Source organism: Maylandia zebra, linkage group LG4, assembly GCF_041146795.1.
Source record: "Maylandia zebra isolate NMK-2024a linkage group LG4, Mzebra_GT3a, whole genome shotgun sequence".
Taxonomy (NCBI): Eukaryota; Metazoa; Chordata; class Actinopteri; order Cichliformes; family Cichlidae; genus Maylandia; species Maylandia zebra.
This window is the reverse complement of record NC_135170.1, coordinates 416,299-439,226: the sequence shown is the minus strand read 5'-3', so window position 1 is coordinate 439,226 and position 22,928 is coordinate 416,299. Positions and strand designations below refer to the sequence as shown.

General features: G+C 47.1%; 3 protein-coding genes across 4 annotated transcripts in view; all 3 read left to right on the top strand.

Annotated features, from left to right (window-relative positions):
* abcc1 (ATP binding cassette subfamily C member 1 (ABCC1 blood group)) overlaps positions 1 to 2,975 on the top strand; it is a 31,942-nt gene extending 28,967 nt beyond the window's left edge. For both annotated transcript variants that reach the window (XM_004573122.3, XM_076882815.1), the window contains exons 30-31: positions 123 to 317; positions 1,936 to 2,975. In XM_004573122.3, the coding sequence (XP_004573179.1) occupies positions 123 to 317; positions 1,936 to 2,044 (304 nt within the window). In that variant the 3' untranslated portion in view covers positions 2,045 to 2,975. The remainder of the gene's footprint in view (positions 1 to 122; positions 318 to 1,935) is intronic.
* Positions 2,976 to 3,684: 709 nt separating this feature from the next.
* Positions 3,685 to 12,195, top strand: scaf1 (SR-related CTD-associated factor 1). The gene is made up of 6 exons (XM_004573120.5): positions 3,685 to 4,033; positions 4,985 to 8,490; positions 9,193 to 9,275; positions 9,456 to 9,770; positions 9,952 to 10,080; positions 10,899 to 12,195. The coding sequence occupies exons 2-6, from the start codon at positions 5,082 to 5,084 to the stop codon at positions 11,055 to 11,057; spliced, it is 4,095 nt and encodes a 1,364-aa protein (XP_004573177.1). The 5' UTR covers positions 3,685 to 4,033; positions 4,985 to 5,081; the 3' UTR covers positions 11,058 to 12,195.
* Positions 12,196 to 13,675: 1,480 nt separating this feature from the next.
* On the top strand, positions 13,676 to 22,692 carry snrnp70 (small nuclear ribonucleoprotein 70 (U1)). Its single transcript, XM_004573119.6, has 10 exons — positions 13,676 to 13,886; positions 14,213 to 14,366; positions 14,455 to 14,517; positions 16,425 to 16,479; positions 16,568 to 16,632; positions 16,735 to 16,797; positions 18,546 to 18,627; positions 21,332 to 21,433; positions 21,595 to 21,694; positions 21,776 to 22,692. The coding sequence occupies exons 2-10, from the start codon at positions 14,220 to 14,222 to the stop codon at positions 22,497 to 22,499; spliced, it is 1,401 nt and encodes a 466-aa protein (XP_004573176.1). The 5' UTR covers positions 13,676 to 13,886; positions 14,213 to 14,219; the 3' UTR covers positions 22,500 to 22,692.
* Positions 22,693 to 22,928: the final 236 nt, after the last annotated feature.

The following is a 22,928-nucleotide window of genomic DNA, read 5'->3' as shown; positions in this document are numbered from 1 at the left end:
ACACCTGCATTTCTTGCAGTTGTGCAGTACACTAGTTATGGGGCAACAGTGCATATACCAGTGGTTGGATAAAGCGCTGGAGTAGTGCTTCCTGCCTTTGAAACGGTCTGCTTTTCCTTCAGCGTGGGTCAGCGGCAGCTGCTGTGCCTAGCCAGAGCTTTGCTGAGGAAGACCAGGATCCTTGTTCTGGATGAGGCCACGGCAGCTGTAGACATGGAGACGGACAACCTGATCCAGTCCACCATCCGCTCTCAGTTTGAGGACTGCACTGTCCTCACCATAGCGCATCGCCTCAACACCATCATGGACTACACCAGGTACTGTACACCAAAGAGACACTGGTACGGCCCCCACCCCAAACGTGGAATATCTGTATTAATGCCTGTATTTGTGTGTCTCCCAGTTCTGTTTGTTCTCTGTTGGCGCGACCATTTCAGTCTCTTACAGTTGTTAGGCCATACTGAAAGCTCTTTAAGGATAGACAGTTTCTGGTTTCCATGGTTACTACAAGTAACAGTCAGAATGGTTAGTAACAGGGTTTTGACTTTGTTATATTTATGATTGTGTTTGATAAGGTTAATTTTAATAACCTCCATGCAACAAACAAAAAGCATTGAAATATGCTAACACCTGCAGAAACATCCCATGATGCAATGGTGTCCGACAGAAACAAAGCAGAGAGCCAGTCTCAGTGATGGATTCAAACCACGTTTCTGCCTTTCTTTGTAAACTTACATCCACTGTGATTACACTGAAAAACTCCATCTCCCACAATGCATTAGAGCTGGTTCCCATCCAAAAATAGCCACTTTATGCCCGGCTACAGAGATTTGATTGGACGGCAGCGAGGCTCATTCCTCCTGCATCATGTGTATGTCTCGCCCTGCAGTTTGTGATTGGTGGGATTGACGTAAATGCAGTGATGTCACTGTGATTCTATTGGCTGGAAGGATTTAAAAACGAGGCTCAATCCTGCGATTGAAGCTGAAATGACTGCCCTGTGCTTAAAGTCAAATATTTTTGCTGTCATTTCTGTTGGCACCAAACCCATTCTAGTTTATGTGGAATGAATTCAGGGTCATGTGACCCTCTGTATCAGCCTATAGGCTTCCTTGGTTTGGTTCTCTCTGACTAACAGATGTTTATGTGCAGGGGTGGGATTCACTCAGGTGTGTGTCGCCTGTAATGGAATCCATCCTCATGTTTGTCATTGCATCTACTGAGCTCTAAGATGAGACGGTTTTTAGCTCTGTGCTTTGTTTTCCAGATTCTTTCCTTCTGTTTGAGGCATTTCATTTCTCTTTCCTTTGTTTCTCATGCAGTGTCATTGTGATCTTAGCACTGTGCTACAGCGCCTCACTGACGCTTCACCGCTCTGTACCAGAGAGTATCAGTGTTCAGCGGACGTCTCGTTGGTTCATTCAAATGTCCAGCAGGAAGCCACATCGTCTTTGCTAAACATAAATAGTCTATTGTTGAGTATGAAGAGGAAAAAGTAAATATTCTTTAACTGTGGTGCAGACAAGATCCTCTTCCTGACTCGGGGTTCTCCATAACCCCACCCACACCACTACCACCTCGCTGTAAACGATCATCATCTTCAGCTACTCTCGTCACTGCTCCTCGCTTCATACTTGGCGCTATCGTTTCATGTCATCCTAAGACTGCACAGCTCCAAACCCAGTGTCGCCTTACTAGACGTGTGCGACAAAGTAACCACTTCCCAATCAGTCATTGTAGTGAGGAGCATTTGCTCCAGGTGCAACAACACGGCGTCACATCGAACATTTGGAGATGCAACATATTAGTCTGTCGTTATTCTGTGACGAACGATGCCTTTAGGCATAAACTAATGTGGTGTTGCACTTCAAGGCTAACATCAGCTGTAGCATTTCTGCCTGCAAACAGTTTCCTGAGTGTTCTCTGTGCTTCCAGGGTTTTGGTGTTGGAGAATGGAAAGATGGCAGAATTTGACTCGCCCTCCAATCTCATCAGTCAGAGAGGCGCCTTTCACAAGATGGCCAAGGATTCTGGACTCGTCTGAAGCCGGGGAGTGTCACTATGTCGGGCCTCCTGCTGCAGAGAGCTGATGTTTCCAATGAGAGGGACACAGTCCTATGTGCCAATGACCTTCTTTGCTTTGAAACCAGCAGCAGTTTTCATTGCACAAGGAGGCTGGGCCTACTTACATAAAGAGAATATCACCACCAGCAGTTTGGGGTCTGTTTGTGTTGCCCTGACAAAGTTCATACCACATATCAAGATTACCACGTGAATATCAAAGCCCCCACATTTTTATGATGGGATAAAGAAGCTCGATCTGTGGGTCTGCCTCTTATATCCACACTGTCCACTGTTAAACTCCTCGACAACATGCTTTCATCATCATTATCACAGTAGTAAACACGAGTCATTCATACAAGCAGTGATTCTGGAGCTGAGGCACAGCTTGATTGTACCTGTGCATGCATGCACACTACAAGAGGAAAAGAGTTTAAATGTAAGGAATCAGGAATGTTCCAGTTTAACCTTTGGAACAGGGAAGGATGTGGGACATGCTGCGACCAAGCTGATTGGTCAGAATCATACATCAATCACAGAGAAAATACAGACGCACAGCTGCTGTTGATGTCACTGGACTGTTACTTCTCATTCAGCACTGACTATTTATTGTCTTTCAGTTACAGCTTTCCGTCGTGCTTTTGCTGAATGTGTTGGAGGCTTTATTCATGTAAGAAATGGTTCTAGAGCTTATTTTATTTTGATTATTAAAACAAAGACTGTTGCTCTGTCTTTGGTATGCAGCCAAATCTGTCCTGCGCTTTGCTTGCACTCTGCTTTCAGCGGTACGGCGCCTCTGATGGACTCAGAAACAGGTCAACTATGGGATGTGGACAAACTGTTTGAATCTACATGTTGTGTATCTTTGGAAATGTATATACCTGCCTTACACAAATAAAGTTAGACAATGGCAACTAATGTGTTAAATAGTGTATCTGTGACAGCAGTGTTCATGTTGCTTGTGTTAAATGGCTTTGTGTGGTTGTTTGATGTGTGAAGTCTGTTTCTGTAGTAGCTTTGCACAGGTGTTAGGAGTGTGCTGGTCCACTTCAGACACTCTGCACAGAAACACTGGGCTCTGTCTCAGCCACAGTGCAGTCTGTGGTGTTTCAGTTATGCACACGCGTGGTGTTTTACCACTGGTCTGCATACACGCTGCTGACAAATTAAGAGATGTGGGTAACCCAACACTTCTCTCATTTGTTCCTGCACCAACCCAACAACTGACCTGTGCGTTTAATACGAACATGTTTGTTTGTCATGTCACAGCAATGCGTGTTTTACTGAAGAGCTAAAAGGAGAAACAATCCTAAGAAAAGGCAGCAAGGTTAGTATTTAAAAAAAGTTTTTTCATGTGAAATTATATTCTAAAGATATGAGGAAAAAACCTCCCCGCACTGCTGTGGCCATACTGGACAGCAAGTTCTTATGTCTGTGTGGGTTCTTTCTGTTCACGCCACTGTGCTATTGCAGTCCAAAAACATGCATGGTCATCATCACAAGTGTACATATGAGTGTTAGCCCTGCAGCAGGTGGATGGCCTGTCCGGGCTCTATGGCAGCTGGGACAGACACTGGGTGGACGGGTGATGTTCAAAGCCAGCTGAGCCTGGATGTGCTGAACAGCTACGGTCTCCTTTCTTTAGTAACAGGTGTTTTTACCTGGGGAGAAGTAAGTAGAAGTGAAGTATAAGTCCGGGTTTAGGCAGCAGACTTCAGACAGCTGTCTGTAAACCAGTCACAGCAGAAATGAATTAGTTGTTACAAAGAGACACTTTTTAAAAAGCCACTTTGTAGTTCTGTTAAAATGTGTAACAGTGTCGCGAGCACGGCACCTCAAAGGCAACTTTAATGACGTGTGCGGCTCTTTCGCACCACCTGATATTCACTCCGTTTCCCATCATTCTTTGTCGTCCGGTTTCACGGGAGGGAAGATGGCGGTGACTGGTGGAACAGACCCGTTTTAAACCCTGGTACGTATTTAAACACCACAAAAAGCAGCATATGTCTAATTTCGTGGTTTGACTGAATGTCTGACAAAGTAACAGCCAGTAGATGTGAAGCGGTGGCTTTGGCCTGAGACAGAAGGCGACCGGCATGAAGGGAACCCATCAACATACTGCTCTCCTTGCTAGCTGCGCTAAGCTAATTAGCTGCATGGGTAACTGAAAATCTGCCGCCAGACATTTTTAGCGTCTGATAATCAATCGAGTGTGCGACCGCTGACAAATCCGCATTACACATAATGAAGCTAATGGTCAAAACGCAAGGCGGACAGATGTTTTGTAAAGCAACCAACGCGCTGTCCAGCCACGGAAAGCTAATGATAATGCTATCTGTGACAAGCACTGAGAAGTGAGTCCCTGATATGGAAGCTAAATATATTGTTCTCTTCTTTTACAACTCAGAAATCACGTAAGCATCCCAACAGAAGGAGAACGACGGTAACGTGTAATCCACCGTGTAAACAACAGAGACGCAGTCATGTGCTGCGCAGTTTTTAATGATTGTGTTCAGTGAGCGTGGACTGAAAAATGTGTCTGTTGATCCGGTGTGGGGTCCACTCCTCCTCCGGCTGCCTTCAGCCGTCTCTCAGCTCACCCTGGTGAGAGCGCAGTGGGGCTCGGCGGACCCCTCAGACTGGCTCGGGTCTTCTGTTTCATATGACTGGACTCCAAACAGAGTCCCGACTGCAGATGCATATTTAGCTCTTTGTAACAATAATATCATTCAAATTTGTTCAGTCAGTCTTTTCTTAGTTTCTCTGTACTGAAGACATGCCCTCACTCTGACAACACAACTGTAGAAACAGTCTGAGGATCCTCCATGATATTCATGTGTCAGGATCGTAGGCTCTCCAGGGAGCCTTTCCACGTGGATTATATTGTAACGTAAAGTGACACATGTTCTTTTCTTCCTGCAAGGTTGGTTCCTGAGCCCTGTTTTCTGGTGTGACCTGCCACGCCCTAGGTGTCTCAGTATTACTTCCCTCACTTTCTGACCCACCAGTATTTCTGGCTCATGGACTTGACTTTGGCATCAGGCTTCAGAAGGAGGCCTAGGGCCTTCTCTTCCCCAGGTGGAGTTGAAGAGACCTCAAAGAGCCCTCCTTCCTACTCACCTTCGTTTTCTGCATCATCTCCTTCAACCGGTCCATCTTCTCCATTGTCTACATCCTCCTCTATATGTGCCAACACATCAGTTTATCCCAGCCATGTAAAAAGCCAATTCAATGGAACAGAGAGAGCCAGGGTTTCCTCCAGCTCTGCCTCTATAGCTACGCAGTCTCTCTCCAAACCTACATGCAGTACCGCTTCCTCAGACTGTTTGCCTCACACTTTAATGCAACAAAGTGCTGACTGTGAAAAACAGGAGAGGAAAAGGGTGATGTACAATCCTTTCAATCCAAATAATGGAGCAAAAGAAGGAACTGAGATGAAGGAGGTGGGGGAAGGGGAGAAATACGATCCTTTTGACCCCACGGGTTCCCCAGCGTCAGATGTTGATGATGAGAGTGGCAAAGCAAGGGTACTGAAGAGAAACACTATAAGAGAAGAAAAGGAGAAGGTGGAGGAACCTCCAGATTCCACAGACACCTTCACTGACCTTCCAAGCGCCTGTCTGAGCACTCAGCTCCCTCTGAGGAGGAGGGTGGACTGTAGCACCATGAAAGCTGATTCAGATCACTCTGAGATAGAGGAGGGCGAGATAGTTGGAGCCATTGAAAGAGATGGGAGCAGTAAGAGACCTGTAGAGGAAACCCTCCCCCTGAGTTCTCCCAGCATCTCCTTCTTTGGGTCAAAGCCAGAGCGAATCTTCCGAGTGCTAGATGGGGATGGCTTTGTGTCCGTTTGCACAGAGGGCAGCTGGGAAGTAGACAGCGAGCTCAAGGATGAGCCTGTGGTAGGAGTAGAGGATCTGAGAAGGAAGCTGGTCAGCAGAAGGAAGGAACGATATCTCTCCTTTCCTGCTTCTTCACCCTGCTCTCCCCAGCCGCCGCCACCACCACCACCACCGCCTCCTTCTCATCCTCCAACCTCTACATCCTCGTCCCCTTTAACGCCTCCTGAAGATCAGGGTGGCAAGTGCTGCAAGTCCTCCAAAAGCTCCAAGGGCCACAGCCAGCAAAAAAGCAAAGATAGAAAAGACGGAGAAAAGGAGATTAGAAGAAAAAAGAGAAGGAAAGGCAAAGAGTGGGCTCAGGAGTCGAACAAGAAAAAGGCGCAAAAGATGGGCAAAGAGGATAAAGGCAGAAGGAGCAGCAGGAGCAGCAGTCGGAAGAGGAAGAAAAGATGGCACAGCAGCCCAGAGACTTCACGGTCCTGCAATTCTTCAAGAAGAGATGGCCACACCAGATGGTCGCTTTCCAGCCTGTCTGAAGAAAGGCACAAAGAGAGGGAAAGGGATAAACACCGGAGCCGGACTGGAGATCGGGACAGAGACACCGACAGAGGGAGGGAACACAATCGCATCAGTAGCCACAGGCGAGATGGACGGGATGAAGATTTTAGCTCCAGAAAGAGGGAGAAGGAAAGGAAGGGAAAACATCATTCAAGGAGCAGAGAGCGAGGCATTTCAGAGCGGTCCAAAAGAAGCAGAGAAAAGAGAGAAGGCAACAGAGAAAGGGAACGTGACAGGGATAGGAGACGAGACGGTCGTCCCGTCATACCTCCGTCCATCCAAGACCTCAGTGGGTCTGACCTCTTCGCTATTAAGCGAACCATTACGGTCACAACCACCACTACGACCACCACCGTTCCCGGGTCTCCGAGACTTACCCCATCCTCTCCTGGAAGAGCCACAAAGGACTCCGACAAGCCCTGTAAAAAGAAGAGAAAATGGCATTCAGCTGGAGAGGCAGGGAAACAAGGCAGTTGTCAGAGCCGATCGCAGTCGCTCTCGCCTCCCAGGTATCACAGCTATGAGTCAGACCGCTATTCAGACAAACTGGAGATTGATGTGTTGTCTTTGGATGGTGAAGCTTTAGACTCAGACTACCCATCTTTGGAGGACACGCCCCCTGCTGCTCTGCCTCCAGAGGCTCCCGTCCCCAGCCCTAAAGCTGCAGCTACGCCCAAGACTGGACATGAACCCAAAAAGAAATCTCGCACATTAAAGAAAATTGCCCGCTCTGAAGCTTCGGCTCCTGCCAGTACAACCAAAAGCAAATGCCTCTCTTCACTGATGGTCTCTTCCGGATCTGCCTCTGTTTCCCCTGGCTTCCCATCAGCAAAGCGAACCAGGAAGATCAAAAAAGACAAAGATCGGGACAAGGAGAGCAGAAAAGACACGAGTCGCTCTGGGAAGTCCAAGAAAGAAGGTGGTGCTAGTCAGAAAGGTAAGCTTCAGTCTAAAGTGTCGGTTCTGGTGCGCGAAGGCGTAAGCAGTACCACGGGGTCTTCGGTTGGCTCTGGAAAACTGAACATGGACCTTCTCGGCCCAGGTGGTGCAGCAGGCAGTACTGGGGGGTCTGTGGTGGGTGGCTCAATTGCAGTTGTGTTCTGCAGGGACAATGAAAGCAGGTCACCTTTTCTGAAACCTTGTTCAGAACCACTGTCACTGGGTGGGCGGAGTAAAGACCTGGTCAGTATGGGAAAACGCAGCGGTCTATCCGCACCGCCATCATCGCTGACCGGTCCTGCAGGACTGAAATCCAAGAAAGCAAAACCCAGCTCCATTACATCCACTTCCTCCTCAGCTTCCTCCCCTTCATCCTCTCTGGTAACAAAGCGGCGCCGCCGCCTGGCCAAGAAGACGAGAGAAAAGGCCGAAGCAGCGGGGTTGGCCGCCGGAGGCAGCAGCCAAACTAAAGTCATGTCCGAAGCCTGGGGTGGGGGTGTCTCCTTAGATGTTCAGTCAGGCGTTGGAGATGCGAGCAAGTCGGTCAGTCCACATATTGGCCAAGCTGGCCCCGCACCCTGCTCTTCCTCCTCGTCCACATCCTCCTCCACTAGTGTGCTCCCACCATCCTCGTCACCTCCTCAGACCCCTCCGCCACCTGTTGCACCATCGTTGCGGGACACCAGGGAGTCTTCACCAGACTCTCAAACTGTAGACAGCAGCTGTAAGACTCCAGATCCTTCTTTCTTAACTGAGGACTGTCCAAAACAGCCGAGTCCTACACAACCAGCATCCAGTCCTTCCAACCTGGCCCCCTCACAAGGAGCTGGTCTCAGCAGCGCCCTGCCCACGGCCAAGCTGCCAAGTCAGGATGATCTGTCAAAATCTCTGGGCTCGCCTTCTTCCTTGTCCTCAACCGTCTGTGGTCTCCCTTCCCTGGCTCTACCTCTGTCTTCTTCTGACCCATCCTCATCTGTGTCCTCTTCATCTGCTGGTAAGCCGCTGCCTCCTCCCCCTCCAGCTCCTGCACCCACTCTTCCTTGGAGTCTCCAGACTGGGGTGGACTGCACAACCGGAGGTGTCTTAGCATGTAAGTTGACTCTCCCTATGCAGAGAAGGCACATTATTCAAACGCAGAGACTAAACTGTTAGTAGTGTGCACAGCTGGGCATTTAGTGGGTGCAGAGTTGGGTCACATGGTCTCTCCTATTTGAACCAGGTTGTCACTGACAGGGTTTTGCTGTTACTAGCATTTCTTCACATCGACCTAAGTGTATGAGATTACTGAAGTAGTTCTTAGTGTTGTGGAGAAAATGAAGAGTTACTGCACCAGCATTTCACTCACCTTTGCACTTAAACATCATCAGAACACTTTTTTAATGCTGTTGGACATTTGACAGTAACTTACAGATTAATCAAAGTAGATGTGTGCATGAGGGAGCATGTGTGACACAGTGGCAGCAAAGAGGCGACCAGAAGAGCTTTGACAGCAGCAGCACTTCTTTCCTTCATGGGACAACCTATCAGAAGGGACGGGGGGTAAACTTAGGACAGGTTCAAATTTTCCACATGTTGCTGGTCGCTGTCGGAGTATTTTCCAGGCTTCTGGTAAAGTGTAGACTGACAGTACAGTTTGTGTCCGAGGGCAGCACGGGCTGTGCAGCACTGTTTTAATCTTTTAGACAATCATATGAATGCATCTCTAGTTTTAAAGATCATGCTGCCCTGTTATAAAACATGATTGTGTGTGTTTGTCAGTCTGTTTCCCTAAACAGTCTGTTGTTTCTCACAGTGACTGCTCTGCTCTTCAAAATGGAAGAGGCCAATATTGCCAGCAGAGCCAAAGCACAAGAGTTCATTCAAGCAACCAGCCAGGTGACTCAGTGGAGCTTCATTCATCTGCAGTGGGGAGGAACATTTTAGCGCACGTTCTTAGGAGGCCACTCACACACACTGTGCTAGAGTGGGACCTTGCTGTGTGCAGCCTTTTTGAAATGATGATCCTGTTGTTGTTTGAATGACCGTCGACTCGTTTGTCTCCTTTCTCACGTGCAGATGCTCTCACAGGCCAATCAGAACCAGTCCCAGCAGCATGTTCTCACTCCCTCGGCGTCCTCTTCCTCTTCATCCTTACAAATTCCTCCCCCTCCCTCTCTCCCCCCACCTCCTGGACTGAGCCCAGCCCAGTTCATTCTGCACGGCTCCCTCCCATTGGTTAGCTGCACTAAAACCCCACCTTCACATCTGCACCCGTCATTAGCTGGTGGATGCGCTCAGACTCCACCCTCCATCGTACCTGTGGGGATGACAGGTGTGTCTGGGAGTTCTAGTGACACTGGATGGGACAATGAGAGCAAAGACCCGGATAAGGTAAACTTGAACTTCCTGATGAGAGCAGTGTGCCCTCCAGGCTGAACAAGCCTGTGCTGGTGGGACGGGGCTTAGCAGTGGTCCTGCTTCACCCCCTGGGTTTAGCTGTGGCCTTTTTGTATTTGCTGTGTTGTTTGTGTGGGTTCCTTTATTTAACATGATTCTTACCTGAATTGCACAGTACCTAAAGAAGCTGCATACACAGGAGCGGGCAGTAGAGGAGGTCAAGCTGGCGATCAAGCCTTACTACCAACGCAAAGACATCAACAAGGAAGAATACAAAGACATCCTCAGGAAAGCAGTGCATAAGGTGAGCCTTCACACACAAATCCAACCACACACGTAGCACTGTCTTATATATCACATGGCTCATGATGACTTTGCACTTTGTCGCTACAGCAGCGTCAAGTTGACAGTGTGGCTACAACATGCAGCATTTCTACAATAAAACTATGGATGTTTCCACTGAGAGCCTGGTACCTTTGTGTACTACATTAACAAATAAATGCAATAATGTACATTTAGTGAATTGGTATTTATCAGTAAAATAATATGAATTAAGAATAATTAAGACTAATATATGAATATTGACATTATTAGCATAGTTTATTTGCATTAGTCTCAGATCAGCTTGTATTCATCCACACTGGCACGAGTCTATTCTTCTGATTTTCCTATAAGCACACACCTGCACACATGTCCTCAGTGGCCAGAGAAAGGTGAGGTGAAATAAGGTTGCATCAGGTTTTTTAATCACGAGCAGTAAAAGCACGATGGCAGCTCGTCCAGAGAACGTAAGAACAAAGACTCACCATGTGTGCATTTCATTCATGCAGCCTCACATGAACACAGTCACACTCTGCAGACACACAAAGGAACGCTGTTGGTGTCACGGGCGTGGAGTACTTTGTAACTGCTGACCCTCTACTGTTAGCTTTCTCTTTGCTATGCTAGCTATCAGCTGCCACTCAGTGCACCTGAGTGGATCGTCCTGCTCTTTCATTGGAGCTTTTATGATGGGATTGGACCAGCATCTAGTCAAAATGTCTGATCTGTGCGTCCATAAATGAAGCTCTGTACTTGTGTTCTGAGTTGTTACTGTTTAATCACACTGTGTCTTTGTCTTAGATCTGCCACAGCCGCACTGGAGAAATCAACCCAGTCAAAGTCAGCAACCTTGTGAAGCTGTATGTTCAGCGCTACAAATACTTCCGTAAACACGGGCGCAAAATGGACGAGGAAGAAAGGGATGACAGGGAGCCAGGAGCCCTGCATCCCTCTGCCTAATACAAGACTTTTGGGTGGGGGGGGATGTTCCACCTTTGCCACAATCTACTCAATACGTGAGCAGTTCGCTGATTGTCATTGCCTAATTTTATTGTTTCCGTACCTTCCCTTGTCTATACTTTCATGTAGAAGTATGTATCCTCATCGCTGTAATCATGTTGTAAATATTCCTTTCCAAATGTATCATGAACTCAAGGTTCAGTAAGTAGATCCTGTCTAGACACTCGTGAGCTAATTCAGTCCCAGATTGAACCCTGCAATAAATCCTACCTTTGTCAAGGGGCTAGTTCTTAGTTTTTGTTGGTTGGATTTGTTAGAAGTGTCTCAATGGTGGGACTAATTACAGGACCTTTTTTAATAGTATTGAATTAAATGTTTCTCCTCTCCTTTATATCAACATCCAGACTGAGAGGAGACGTGATACCCAGCTGCACACCCAAAGGAGTTAAACAATACTAAACAGAAGTACTGCGTCCCTGTGTCTTTACAGGCAGCTTGTAGGCTGTTGGTCACTGCTGATTTCTCACTTCTTTTATTGTGTATTCTGTGCATGTTACTGAGACTGACAGTTATACTCAGTCTCTTTATAAAATGACCAACACACTATAAATGTTGCTTAACACTGGTAAACATTGTATTATTTATTTTGTCTGCTCTCTGTCAGTGTTTCTGTTCATAGAGAGACTGTTCAGGACTTTCTTGACCGTCTACCACAGCTGTAGCTGCTGCTGGAGCCTCACGTCGCAGGCTAGACCGTCCAGTTTAACCACCCTCAGACTGGGCAGGGTCCTTCAAAGGCTGCAGCCCCTGAACTTGGACACAGCCTGTAGACTAAACTATAATAATATAACAGACAGTATATAACTACAAACTCTGGCCAGCTGTGTCGATCGCTTATCTATTTTGGCCCCAGCTGTTCTTAATAAACACTACACGATGGTCCCACGTGACCTTCGTTACATAAATGCACACACAATCCACTAACACGTCATTTTCCAAGTTGAATTCCTGTGCAGAGAACAGACACAGGCAGACTACACTAACAGGATGTGATGTTACAACAATAGTCAAATATTAGTGTGTAATATTTGTCCAAAACACATTTCTTTGTTATGGAATAAAATGAATTCTAAAATCATCTTAACCAATAAGAGTGGCATTTTCTAGAACTTCATGTGTGTAATTGGACATTTCTTACCAGCGTAAGCTAAAAAGAAATACAACCATTTCATTTAGTTTACTAGTTTATTTGAAAGACACAAGAATGTGAAACCCTGAAAGTTACAAATGTAACGTGAATGAAATGGGAGCTAAACGCGCCCGACCTAATGAAGTCAAGCTGCCTGTAGGCTTGGCGCTTGGCCACAAGGGGGCAGTAGTTGGCTGGAAACTTTAATATTTTATTGGTCAAGAGCAACAAGAATGACGAACTGTTTAAATGTGGCCACACAAACAGAATATCCAGTGTTTACTTCCTGGTTTGGCGGAAGCGTTTACCACACATCTGTTTGACCGGCTCCAGCTCATCTGGAAGGCACGTGCCGTGCCAGGCTAGGTGTCCCCAACAGAACGAAAAGAAAGAGCCGATTCTCTAAAAAGAGCCGGAAATCCCATCACTACTAGACACCCTCATCCAAGGAGGCCGAGCCAGGGTTGATCAGGCCCCAGAGTGTCACTGGTTTATGTTAAAATGTTATGTTTCTTCTTCTTTCTTCTGCTTAGTTTCCTACAGTTTATTTTCTATTCACTGCAACTGACAAATAATACCTCTTTAGCATTTATGGAGCCTCAGTTCTTCAAAGGGATAGAAAAGGTGACAGAGAGGAGAGAGCAGAGCCGGAAGTGGCGCGCCCGACCGCTTCCCACACCTCCCCGCCGGATCGGGCTGTACAATCCGACGGGGAGTGAAGTTATTATTTTATTAATGCACAATACAAATGAATTATTGGCGGTTTGTTTTGAAACAACTGTAATCTGCATATTTTGACTTGATTTTTAAAGTAGCTCTAATATTCCGTCGTAGCTTCGTTTCAGGCTCTATCCATGACTTTGTTGGTTATATCTTCAAAGGAACCAAAACGATCCAGTTATTTTGGACTTTTTCTGGAACAACAATCGCTTTGTCTCATACGCTACAAAAGGCTGTGAAGAGTCAGAGGGTGTGTCTTTCTTTTCATAAATTAATGTCGACTCAAAACTTTTTTTATTAGCAAAATCAAGTTATGCACCATATATTATTCATTCAGAAAATATAAACTTCGTACCAATTAGCAAACTTTGTACAAAGAAAATAAAGATATAAAGACGGAATCATAAAGGTTAACAGAGTATTAACTCACTAAATCAAAGTCTTCCAAAAAGTAAACAAAAATGCAGTTTTTTTTAACTAAAGTCAAAGATTTAACCAACAAGTTTAAATCGTTTTTCCAGTGTAGGGTTGGTTTGGTCTTAAAAAACGAAATTTATGTATATATTGCTTACACAAGTTTAATAAAACATTAACACCCTATTTGACTTTGTTTTCCTTCATAAACACTCCGAACAATATCATAATGTCGACTCAACGCATTTCCTGAACGATTCGTTTTACGACAATTGTCGTTATTTTGCGGCATCCCGCCATTTTATTTGCGAACTCGACACAGTTAGCTATTTGTCGCCGCTGCACGCTGTGGGTACCCTGAAGATCAGATTCTTGTTACTAATAGATCCAAGTATATTATCTCCTTCAGTCGAAGTAAGTTTGTCACAAAGGACCTGGTCTACCTGATCTCGCGCTTCTTCTTCTGCTACATGATCTGAAATTTGCTAAACGCTGGAGGAGAGAAGGTAAGACTCCGCATGTTAGCATAGTGAGCTTGGTGGCTAATTCGAAAGGCTCAATTAAGCGCTAAACAAGTCGATAGGACTTAAAGTAAAAGCTGTTAGCGCGTACATTTCAGATATCGTTGCCGTGCTGTTTGTAAGTTAAGGAAGATGTTGGGTGAAAATGAAACGCGTGCTAGCCTTATGGTTGTAGGAGTGTCGTCGTAATCAGGACAACAGTTAGCATGTACCGAGAACTTCCGCTCTTGGGGCTGTCGCGTGCTTGCTTTAATGCCCGGATTGACCAGCATATAAGCGTCAATGAAGTGATCCCCCTGTTGTTGCAATAGGTGAAAAATGACGCAGTTCCTACCACCCAACCTCCTGGCCCTCTTTGCTCCACGGGACCCAATACCTTTCCTACCTCAGCTGGTGAAGTTACCCCACGAAAAGCACCACAATCAGCCCTACAGTGGGATCGCCCCGTTCATCAGACATTTCGAGGTGAATGTAAAGTCTTCTGTGCGCTTTGGTTAGCCCTTCTTCTTCCGTCCCGCATTAGTCCTGTTAAATATCTCCTTTCTCTGACCAGGACCCGAGAGATGCCCCGCCTCCGACAAGAGCAGAGACCCGTGAAGAGCGGCTGGAGAGAAAGGTGAGTATTCAACCTGTTCTCCTGCACACAACAGCCCATAATGACACCGCGAAGAACGTTTGACTGACAGCTTTGCAGACACAGTAAGACTGGCACCGTGTAAGAAAGTAGTTCAGATTACATTCAGAAATATTCAGTACACTGTAAGTCCAAGAAAACAGCCACACAGAGAGAGGACCGGAGCATTTAGCTGTCACTGAATGATCTGTACATTATACAGCTTTATAGAGAACAGGAGGAGTCAGTGTGAGGGAGGAGCTGTGCTGGAGAGCAGTTTGTTCAGTCACTTCCTGTCCCTCATCGACTCAGACGCCTCCCGATTCTGACCAATGACGCTTCCAGCCAGCTGCTGCCAGAGAACGTCTGCAGGCGGCATATTTCAGATCTGAGGTGACTGACTGACCCTGTGCTGCTCCAGTCTTGTTAACCACAAAATCAGAGAGAGTGCTCCCAGAGTACGCACCGAGGCCTGAGCAGTTTCTCACTTAGAAGCAGATGTGGTTGGATAGTTTTTTGTTTGTTTGTTTTTTTTAAACGAAAAATGTAGCAGTAGCAGCAGCATCCGCCTGACAAGAGGCTGGTGAGCAAACTGAAGAGCGAGGAAGGATCAAGAAGCAGCCTCTCCAGGACCTTTGAGTAACCGTGGCGTCCTCCACAGCACCGGCACCTTTTCCTGCAGCAGAATCAAGCTGAAGAGAAGCTGAGGAAGTTGGCTCAAAAGGTTACAAATGTGTGTGGGGTTTGAGGACTCACAAGCACACGCTTCAGTCCACACACACAAATGCAAAGCAGTGTGAGCACACGTAAAGCTTTTACCCGAACCTGAAACCAATCATTTACACACCACAGAAGAAGTTTAGCTTCAGTAGCTGGATCGTTTTCTCTGAATAAGCTTTCTGTTCATGCCGATGTCTGAAACTACGCCTAACGTCCCTCCTGCTCACGTACAAAACTTTGAATATGTGTGCACGAGTCGCCCCATACGCACACGTCACGTTGCATGCACGAGGTTCACGCTGCTAGCTTTGCACAGATCCACAGATGTAAGCTGTGTCCCGGTGTAACACTGAGATGTTTCAGATCATCAGACAAAAAGAATGCACGTTTCTATATGAAGCTTTTATTATTAAGGGGGAATGATAAATGCTCTGCATTTGTATGGATTGAAGCATGCGCCTGTGAGTCGTCAGGTTACACACAAATCCCTGCACACATTCGTGTTGTTCCTTCATGCTTGTGGATCATTTGTAACCGTTTTGAGGCCAGTTTCTCTCCACACTGCTGGACAGCACAGGGTTTGAGCACCGTGGGATCTGGTTGTTCTTCTTCTTCTTTCCACACTGGAGCTCTTTCAGAGTCAGGTTCTCCCTGATCAAGACCCTCAACTACAGCTGCACAGATCAGCCAGGCAGCCGGCTCTGGAAGTGCTGGTGGTTCCAGACTTCGTCCATGTGTAGACGATGGAGGCCGCGGTGCTCTTTGGGACCTTAAATACTGCACACGTTTTTCTGCAGCCTCCTTCACCTACAATCCAGCCTCTGAGGACAACTCCTTGGACTTCACAGCTTGGGTGTTCTCTGACTTGGACTGTCAGCTGTGGGACCTTTTTATAGAGAAAGTGTTTCTTTCCAAATAATGTCCAGTTCGCTTTATTTACCACAGCTGGGGCTCCAGTCAGGCTGTAGACATACCATCTGACAGGTGATCAGTGGAAACGGGCATCTTGTAACTTTATGGGGTGTTTTGTGAAGAATTTAGAGGTGGGAATGAATTTAATCCAATGCTGAAAGAGACTAGAACAGATGAAGCTCTGTGAAGTCTGTATGTGTCCGGTTTTCTGAGAACAAAGCAACGATCGTTAAGAAAGCTGAGCACTAACCATTTCTGTGAATCTTTTGTTTTTGTAGAGACGAGAGAAGATTGAAAGGAGGCAAGCAGTAGTAGAGACAGAGCTGAAGCTTTGTAAGTTCCTGACACGGCACACGCTCTGCAAACGCTGCATGATGTGGTGACTTGGCCTAATGTTGCTTTTCTGTTCACATGCTATCAGGGGACCCTCATAATGACCCCAACGCACAGGGCGATGCCTTCAAGACTCTGTTTGTGGCACGAGTGGTTAGTATATTCAAATAGCTGCCTGCCCAAGTGTGTTGGGCTTGGGTTTGTTGGGTTTGGTGTTACCTGTCTGTGTGAACTCTAAATATCTTCTTTCTACAGAATTATGACACCACTGAGTCCAAGCTTCGCCGAGAATTTGAAGTGTACGGCCCCATCAAACGGGTACGTTTACACGGTCCCGTCTGAGTAATGTTGTGCTTAATGTCTTATTTATTCAGTTACTACTATTTTCAATTGTCGCGTACAGTACACACCTGGCATCGGCACACTTGTGTGTTGCCCCTTAACTATCAAATGTAGCTGTGCAGCAATGGTGAATCGAACAGGATGTTTGAGCCGCGCTTCCAGCCGTCCAGATCCAGCTAAGCCTGTTCTGCAGTCTCACAGTATCAGTGTCATGCAACAAAGATATCAAGGTTAGCCTTTAAAACGGTTGCAGGTCACTTTCTACAGGAAGACAAATGTTACTCTTGATTATTGGAGTACTTTCCACATGCTGTAATAATTGCATTGACTGTCGGGCTCGTGTGCCGGACACGTGTCCAGTTGAAGTCCAGTGTCTTTCTAAAGGTGCTCTGACATGAGCTTTTCTCCAGATGTCACTAACAGCTCATCTGTTGAAATCATGGCTGTGCATAAATGAAGTGTTGAAGGCCGAGTCACGGCAGCTCGTTCAATCCCAACCTGCACAAAGCTGTGTCGTTACCGAGGTGTCACACAAGGAACGTCTCATTATGAGGAGAACCAGTGAGCTCTCTCATGACCTTTCCAAACTGGTGGCACTGGTTACAGAAACATCTCTAAACTCTGCAGCAGTGCTGGGCCGTAGTGGAGAAGTGATCATTTCACAATAAACTGGTCACAGGAGAGCCAAACTGAACTCATCGTCGTTGAATCAGGAGAGCAGCTCATTCAAACCCAAACCTCTGTTGTCTTGACAACGACACACCGTGGTCCCCGAGTCTGACAGCGAGCTACACGGAGCAGGGGCATGCTGTTCCCTCGACGTGCTCCTGTGTCGTGAAACCACGAGTGTTGCTATAACAACCCCACGCACATTAGCTGGTACTCGATTGTCATGGAAAATGATCAAAGTCCAGTTGAGCCAAGCTGGTAGTAGTGGGAAAGGGCTGTTTGGATGCCGTAATACCAGTCCGTGTTTGTTGGTCCAGAACCACACCTGAGGACCGGACTGGTTTGTGCATACAGCAGCTGTCAGCTTTCTCCCATTCCTCGTTATTACACATCCTTTATGCACAGCTGTGGTTGGATGTGTTGCGTGTGTGTAGCATGCCTTGTTACTGACTTTGATGTCAGTAGCACCTTTAGAACATCAAAGATCGACGATGTGTTCAGTACTTCTATTATGAAGACAAGCTAACGCATGTGCACGTGCTGGGCAGGTCGCTCAGGCGTAAACTCACCAGCCACTTAAGGTCCACCCTGATAGTAACAGGTTGGACTCCATGTTCACCTGAAGAGAAAAACTCATGGATTCCTCAAACTGTAGTCCGTATCGCCTTCATGCACATCCATGATGCTGAACTCCAGCTCCTCCATGTTTCAGTAGCACTCTGATGGATTCACATCTGTGACCCAGAGCTCATTTATCCACAATGAACTGATTGTCATGTTCAAGAAACTGATCGACTTTATCACACGGTGTGTTATCCTGCTGGAGGCAGCCATCAGCAGAGGGGCGTGTCCTGGTCCTAGGTGGGCGTGTTGCTGTCAGTGCATGCACATTCAGGATGCTCTTCTGCTTACTTTGGTTGTAACAACTTGTGATGTGAGTTACTGTTGCCCAGGCCTGCACGATATGGCCTAAAATCCATATCACCGTATAATTTGAAGCATGTGCGGTAATGATTTATATTGTGATATATTCTTTTCTTCTACTGTTGTTCCAGATTTACATAGTCTACAACAAGAGGACGGGGAAGCCGCGGGGCTTTGCATTCATTGAATATGAGCATGAGAGAGACATGCACTGTGAGTACCAATATGAACCCAAACATAGTTATGTTACTTAAAGACCAAATACTGTGTGCAGGGCGTTTCTCCTCTGCAGCTCTGTAACAGCAGCAGCTTTCTCTGTAGTGACTGCTGCTGAGTGAGAGCCCAGCTGCTGGTTAGTGCTGGAGCTCTGCTGTGTGTGTGTGTGTGTGTGTGTGTGTGTGTGTGCGTGTGTGTGTGTGAGAACGTGCGTGTGTGTGTGTGTGCGTGTGTGTGTGTGAGAACGTGCGTGTGTGTGTGTGTGTGTGTGTGTGTGTGTGTGTGTGTGTGTGTGTGTGAGAACGTGCGTGTTGCGTGTCATCAGTCTGGTCTAAGAACGGTGTTCTCAGCAATAAAGACTTGTTTTCTTTTTTGCATCTTGTGTGTGGGGGCGGGGTCAACTGTTTCATTTGTGAGCCTGAACATCTTTGCCTGTCAAAGGCACATTGTCTTTTTAACTGTTAGGCCTTGTAGCTTTGTGGAAGAGCAGCTCTCCCGGTTGGACTATAATGGTAAGCACATAGTCAGACTGGTCACCAAGCATTGAATGGGTTTTTTACCAGACATGTGTCAAAGCCCACGTTTTACAAACTTTTATCGGTGGTCTTCAACCCTGGTCATGGTGAGATTAATTCAGCCTTTCCACACTAGCGAGATACGTTAAGCTGGTGGCGATGCCACAGTAAATACTGTCTCTTTAGTCGAATGGTGTCATCGAACACAATGACGCCATTCTGGGATGTTGGTGCAATCAGCTCTTCAAGACCAGAGTTGCTGAATCACAGTTGTGTAGTTGGAGCAGGGGATGAACTGATGGGGAATGTGGGGTAAACAGTGTATTAACTGTATGTTGTTCTCATTGCCACTGCAGCCGCCAATCTGTGATGGCTATTGGCCAGAGCTGGCTGGCAGATGATGATGGTTATGATACATCTACACCCTACTACCACAGCTCAGTATATGGTTGGTATAATGGGTTTGTATGATGGGTAAGATTTTTTTCCACCCTCCATCTCCTACATAGGGATAGGGTTCAATGGGTAAAGCGTCTTCTTGCAGACCCTAAAGAGCTTTTATTCAGACTTTTACCATTGAACGCACCCGACCGCCTGTCCTAAATGTCACCTCAGGTTAATGAAGGCAGTGGTAGCTGAGCCTGAGAGAGCCACACGCATGATTAAATGGCTGCCATTCGCATTAGCTGGAGTTTGTTGTGACGTGGAGTTTGCAGTCTTTCTCATTGCACAGCACTAAATTGCTGCAATGCTTAACTTGGCAGCCTTACAAACTGCAGACTGTCACCAAAAAGCTTTAATCTCATCATTTATTTACTGATAATCTTGTTGTTCATCACAGTGAAGAGTGAAGCTCCACACGCTAATCAAGAGGTTCCTGTGCTGTCAGCTCAAAGAATAAGTGTTCCAGGATGGGTCCCCAACAAAATGGATAAGTTAGTGCAGGGGCTGCAAAACATCTTTGACTATCTTTAACATGATTCACTTGAAGTTTCCGAGTGTCGTGTATGAGCCCCCCAGTTTGGGTTTTCTTCCCTCAACCAGGCTTGTCGGGGTCATGTGATCAGCCCCTTTGCGCAGCCACAAACAAACCGTTGTGGTTCTCAGTCTCGCTCTCACTTAGCTTTAATGATTGTCACTGCGTATCCAGCAGACAGTAAATGCAACAGGAAATGACCGCCCGGGGCCAAAGTTTCCAGGTGCTAGTTTTTACAATTCCAGTTTATAACATCTGCGCACTGAATGCATCTCAGCCTACACATCCATGGCATGCCAGTGTTAGGAACATTTCTTTCTCAGTAGGTTGGAGTTGTGATAAAGCCAGTCCTGCAAAGAAGCCCAGTTTTGTTTGTTTTGGGTTTTTGTTTTATATTTTTCCACGTTTCCTTTTCCCCACGTGGTCCATGTCAGTAGGACTGGTGGTAAAATCCTTCTTGAAGAGGGAAAGGGTTCGGGGTATGGTAAGTAGATGTGCTGTGACACTGTCGTGGTGTGGAGGTACTTTAGTGAGGCCTTAAAGCTCGGCCTGAGCCTTTCTGAACTCTTATCAGTGAAATGATGTTGTGTCTGGAGGGTTTTGGTAAGGCCCCTTTCATGGATGGTAACGTTTTAGCCTTGGCTCCACACATCAAGTAGCTTAGTCTGGACCGTGGCACGTTCTTCCATCAGTCAACATGGGTCATAACATTGTGTGGTACACGAGTGGACAGTTTGCCAGGTGCTGATGTTCCTACTGTATGTTGCTCTCAGTAAACCTGTAAATGAAAGCAGCTTTGTGTAATAACAGAAGCTGCTGCAGCTTTTTACCAACAGCTCGATGCATTTAAATCTTCTAGAAAACAAAGTCTTATTGTAGACGTGTCAGCGGGTGGCACAAAGGTTTAGCAGCAGTGAATCCAAACATGCCACAGCTTTATGAAACAGCACCTTAGTCTATCAAACAGCAGCTCTTTGGTGTAGCTGGTGTAGGACCCCGAGTAAGTAAAAGAAACGGTGTAATGTAACAATCACTCTTCGGGTGGAAGGAAGTCTACTCCCATTATCCTTCGACTTTTGCCCAGAGAGCAGCCATGTCGGCTTCGCCTGCTCCTGGTCAGTATAATAATGCACTGTTTGTTTCCTTAGCCATATTCCCTCGCTCCCTTTCCTCACCTTTTATCTTCCCTCTTCCCGTTACTCTTCTCCAGCCGCCTATAAGCATGCTGACGGGAAGAAGATTGATGGCAGAAGGGTCCTGGTGGACGTGGAAAGAGGACGTACTGTCAAAGGGTGGCGTCCTCGCAGGCTAGGTGAGCACTGCTTTCTAAGTTGTTCGCCGTTAGGCGTCCCTCCACTGTGGGACTGTAATGTGCAGCGCCTTTGTTTTTACAAGGTGGCGCTGTAAACATTCGCCTGAAGAAAGCGGACTTCTCATGAACATGTTAGAAATGTTTGTGGTTTCTCTGTCTAGGTGGTGGACTGGGTGGCACCAGGCGAGGCGGCGCTGATGTCAACATCAAGCACTCTGGTCGAGATGACGCGTCACGCTATGACGACCGTCCTCTTGGGGGGTGGGTCTTCGTTCTACATTTGTAATTTGACGTAAAAATACAAACTGCTGTAAATACTTATTGCAACTGTGCTGCCCACAGTGACCGTGACCGTGGAGACCGGAGGGAACGCAGCCGTGAACGGGACAGGGACAAGGACAGAGAGCGTCGCCGGTCCCGATCTCGCGAACGCCGTCGCCACACCCGTTCCCAGGAGCGAGAAAGGGACCGACAGATCGTAGCAGCAGAGGACAACAGTGGTAGTAACCGGCGTCGAGATCGCGAAAGGGAGCGTGGGGCGGCATCGGGAGGAGACAGCAGGAGCAGGGAGAGGAGTCGAGACCGGAAGAGAAGGAGCAGGAGCAGAGATCGTAAAAGAGACAGGGACAGGGCGAAGGGGCCAGAAGGAGGGGAGGAGATCGGCCAAGGAGAAGCTGCCCCCGAGGTCGGAGAGCGCATGCTGGAGGAGCACGAGGGAGAAGCGAGTGAGGGCTTAGAGGAGCGTAGAGACAGGGACAGGGACAGAAGGCGTAGCCACAGGGACAGGGACAGACGCAGGGGAGATCGGGACAGAGACAGGGAGCACAAACGGGAGCGTGGCGAGAGAGACAGGGGCGATCGGCGAGAGGAACGGCACAGCTCCCTGCGAGATGACATGGGCCCTCAAGACGACATGGTAAACGAGGATGATGGAGGAGTGCCGCCACAGATGGAGGAATACAGCCAGGATGGGATGATGGCGGGCCAGCAGTCTGCGCCGTCAGCTGATGGCTACGTTTCCAGTGAAAATGGCTACAAGATGGAGGCTGCAGGAGACGAGTACTGAAACGAAGCGCCCGTCGGAGCGTCTCGTACACCGTCTGTGTTCGTTGACCTTTGTGATGTCAGAGCCTTCCTGTCAGTCTGTTTCTGTAACCTGGTGTCATGGTACGCTCAACATGACCCCACTAATGTGTGCCACTACATCACACTCTCATTTTACTGTAGCGATGGTTTTGGTTGTAGTCCCCCCCCCCCCCCCCCCCCAAAAAAAACAAACAGACACAAATAAACTTTGTTTTGAAATGGGTCGATGGTGTAGCCGTTTTAATTTCCAGATCTAGCAGCCACGTGAGTTTGGTAAATGTGTCCCGATGAGCATCCTGTCAGGTTGAAGATGTAGTGTTGTGGCAGTTATGAGCTCTTCTGTTTATTCCTTTTTATTAATCTCCTGCTGTTGGTAATATTTGCAAGGACATTTTAATAAAGATGTGAC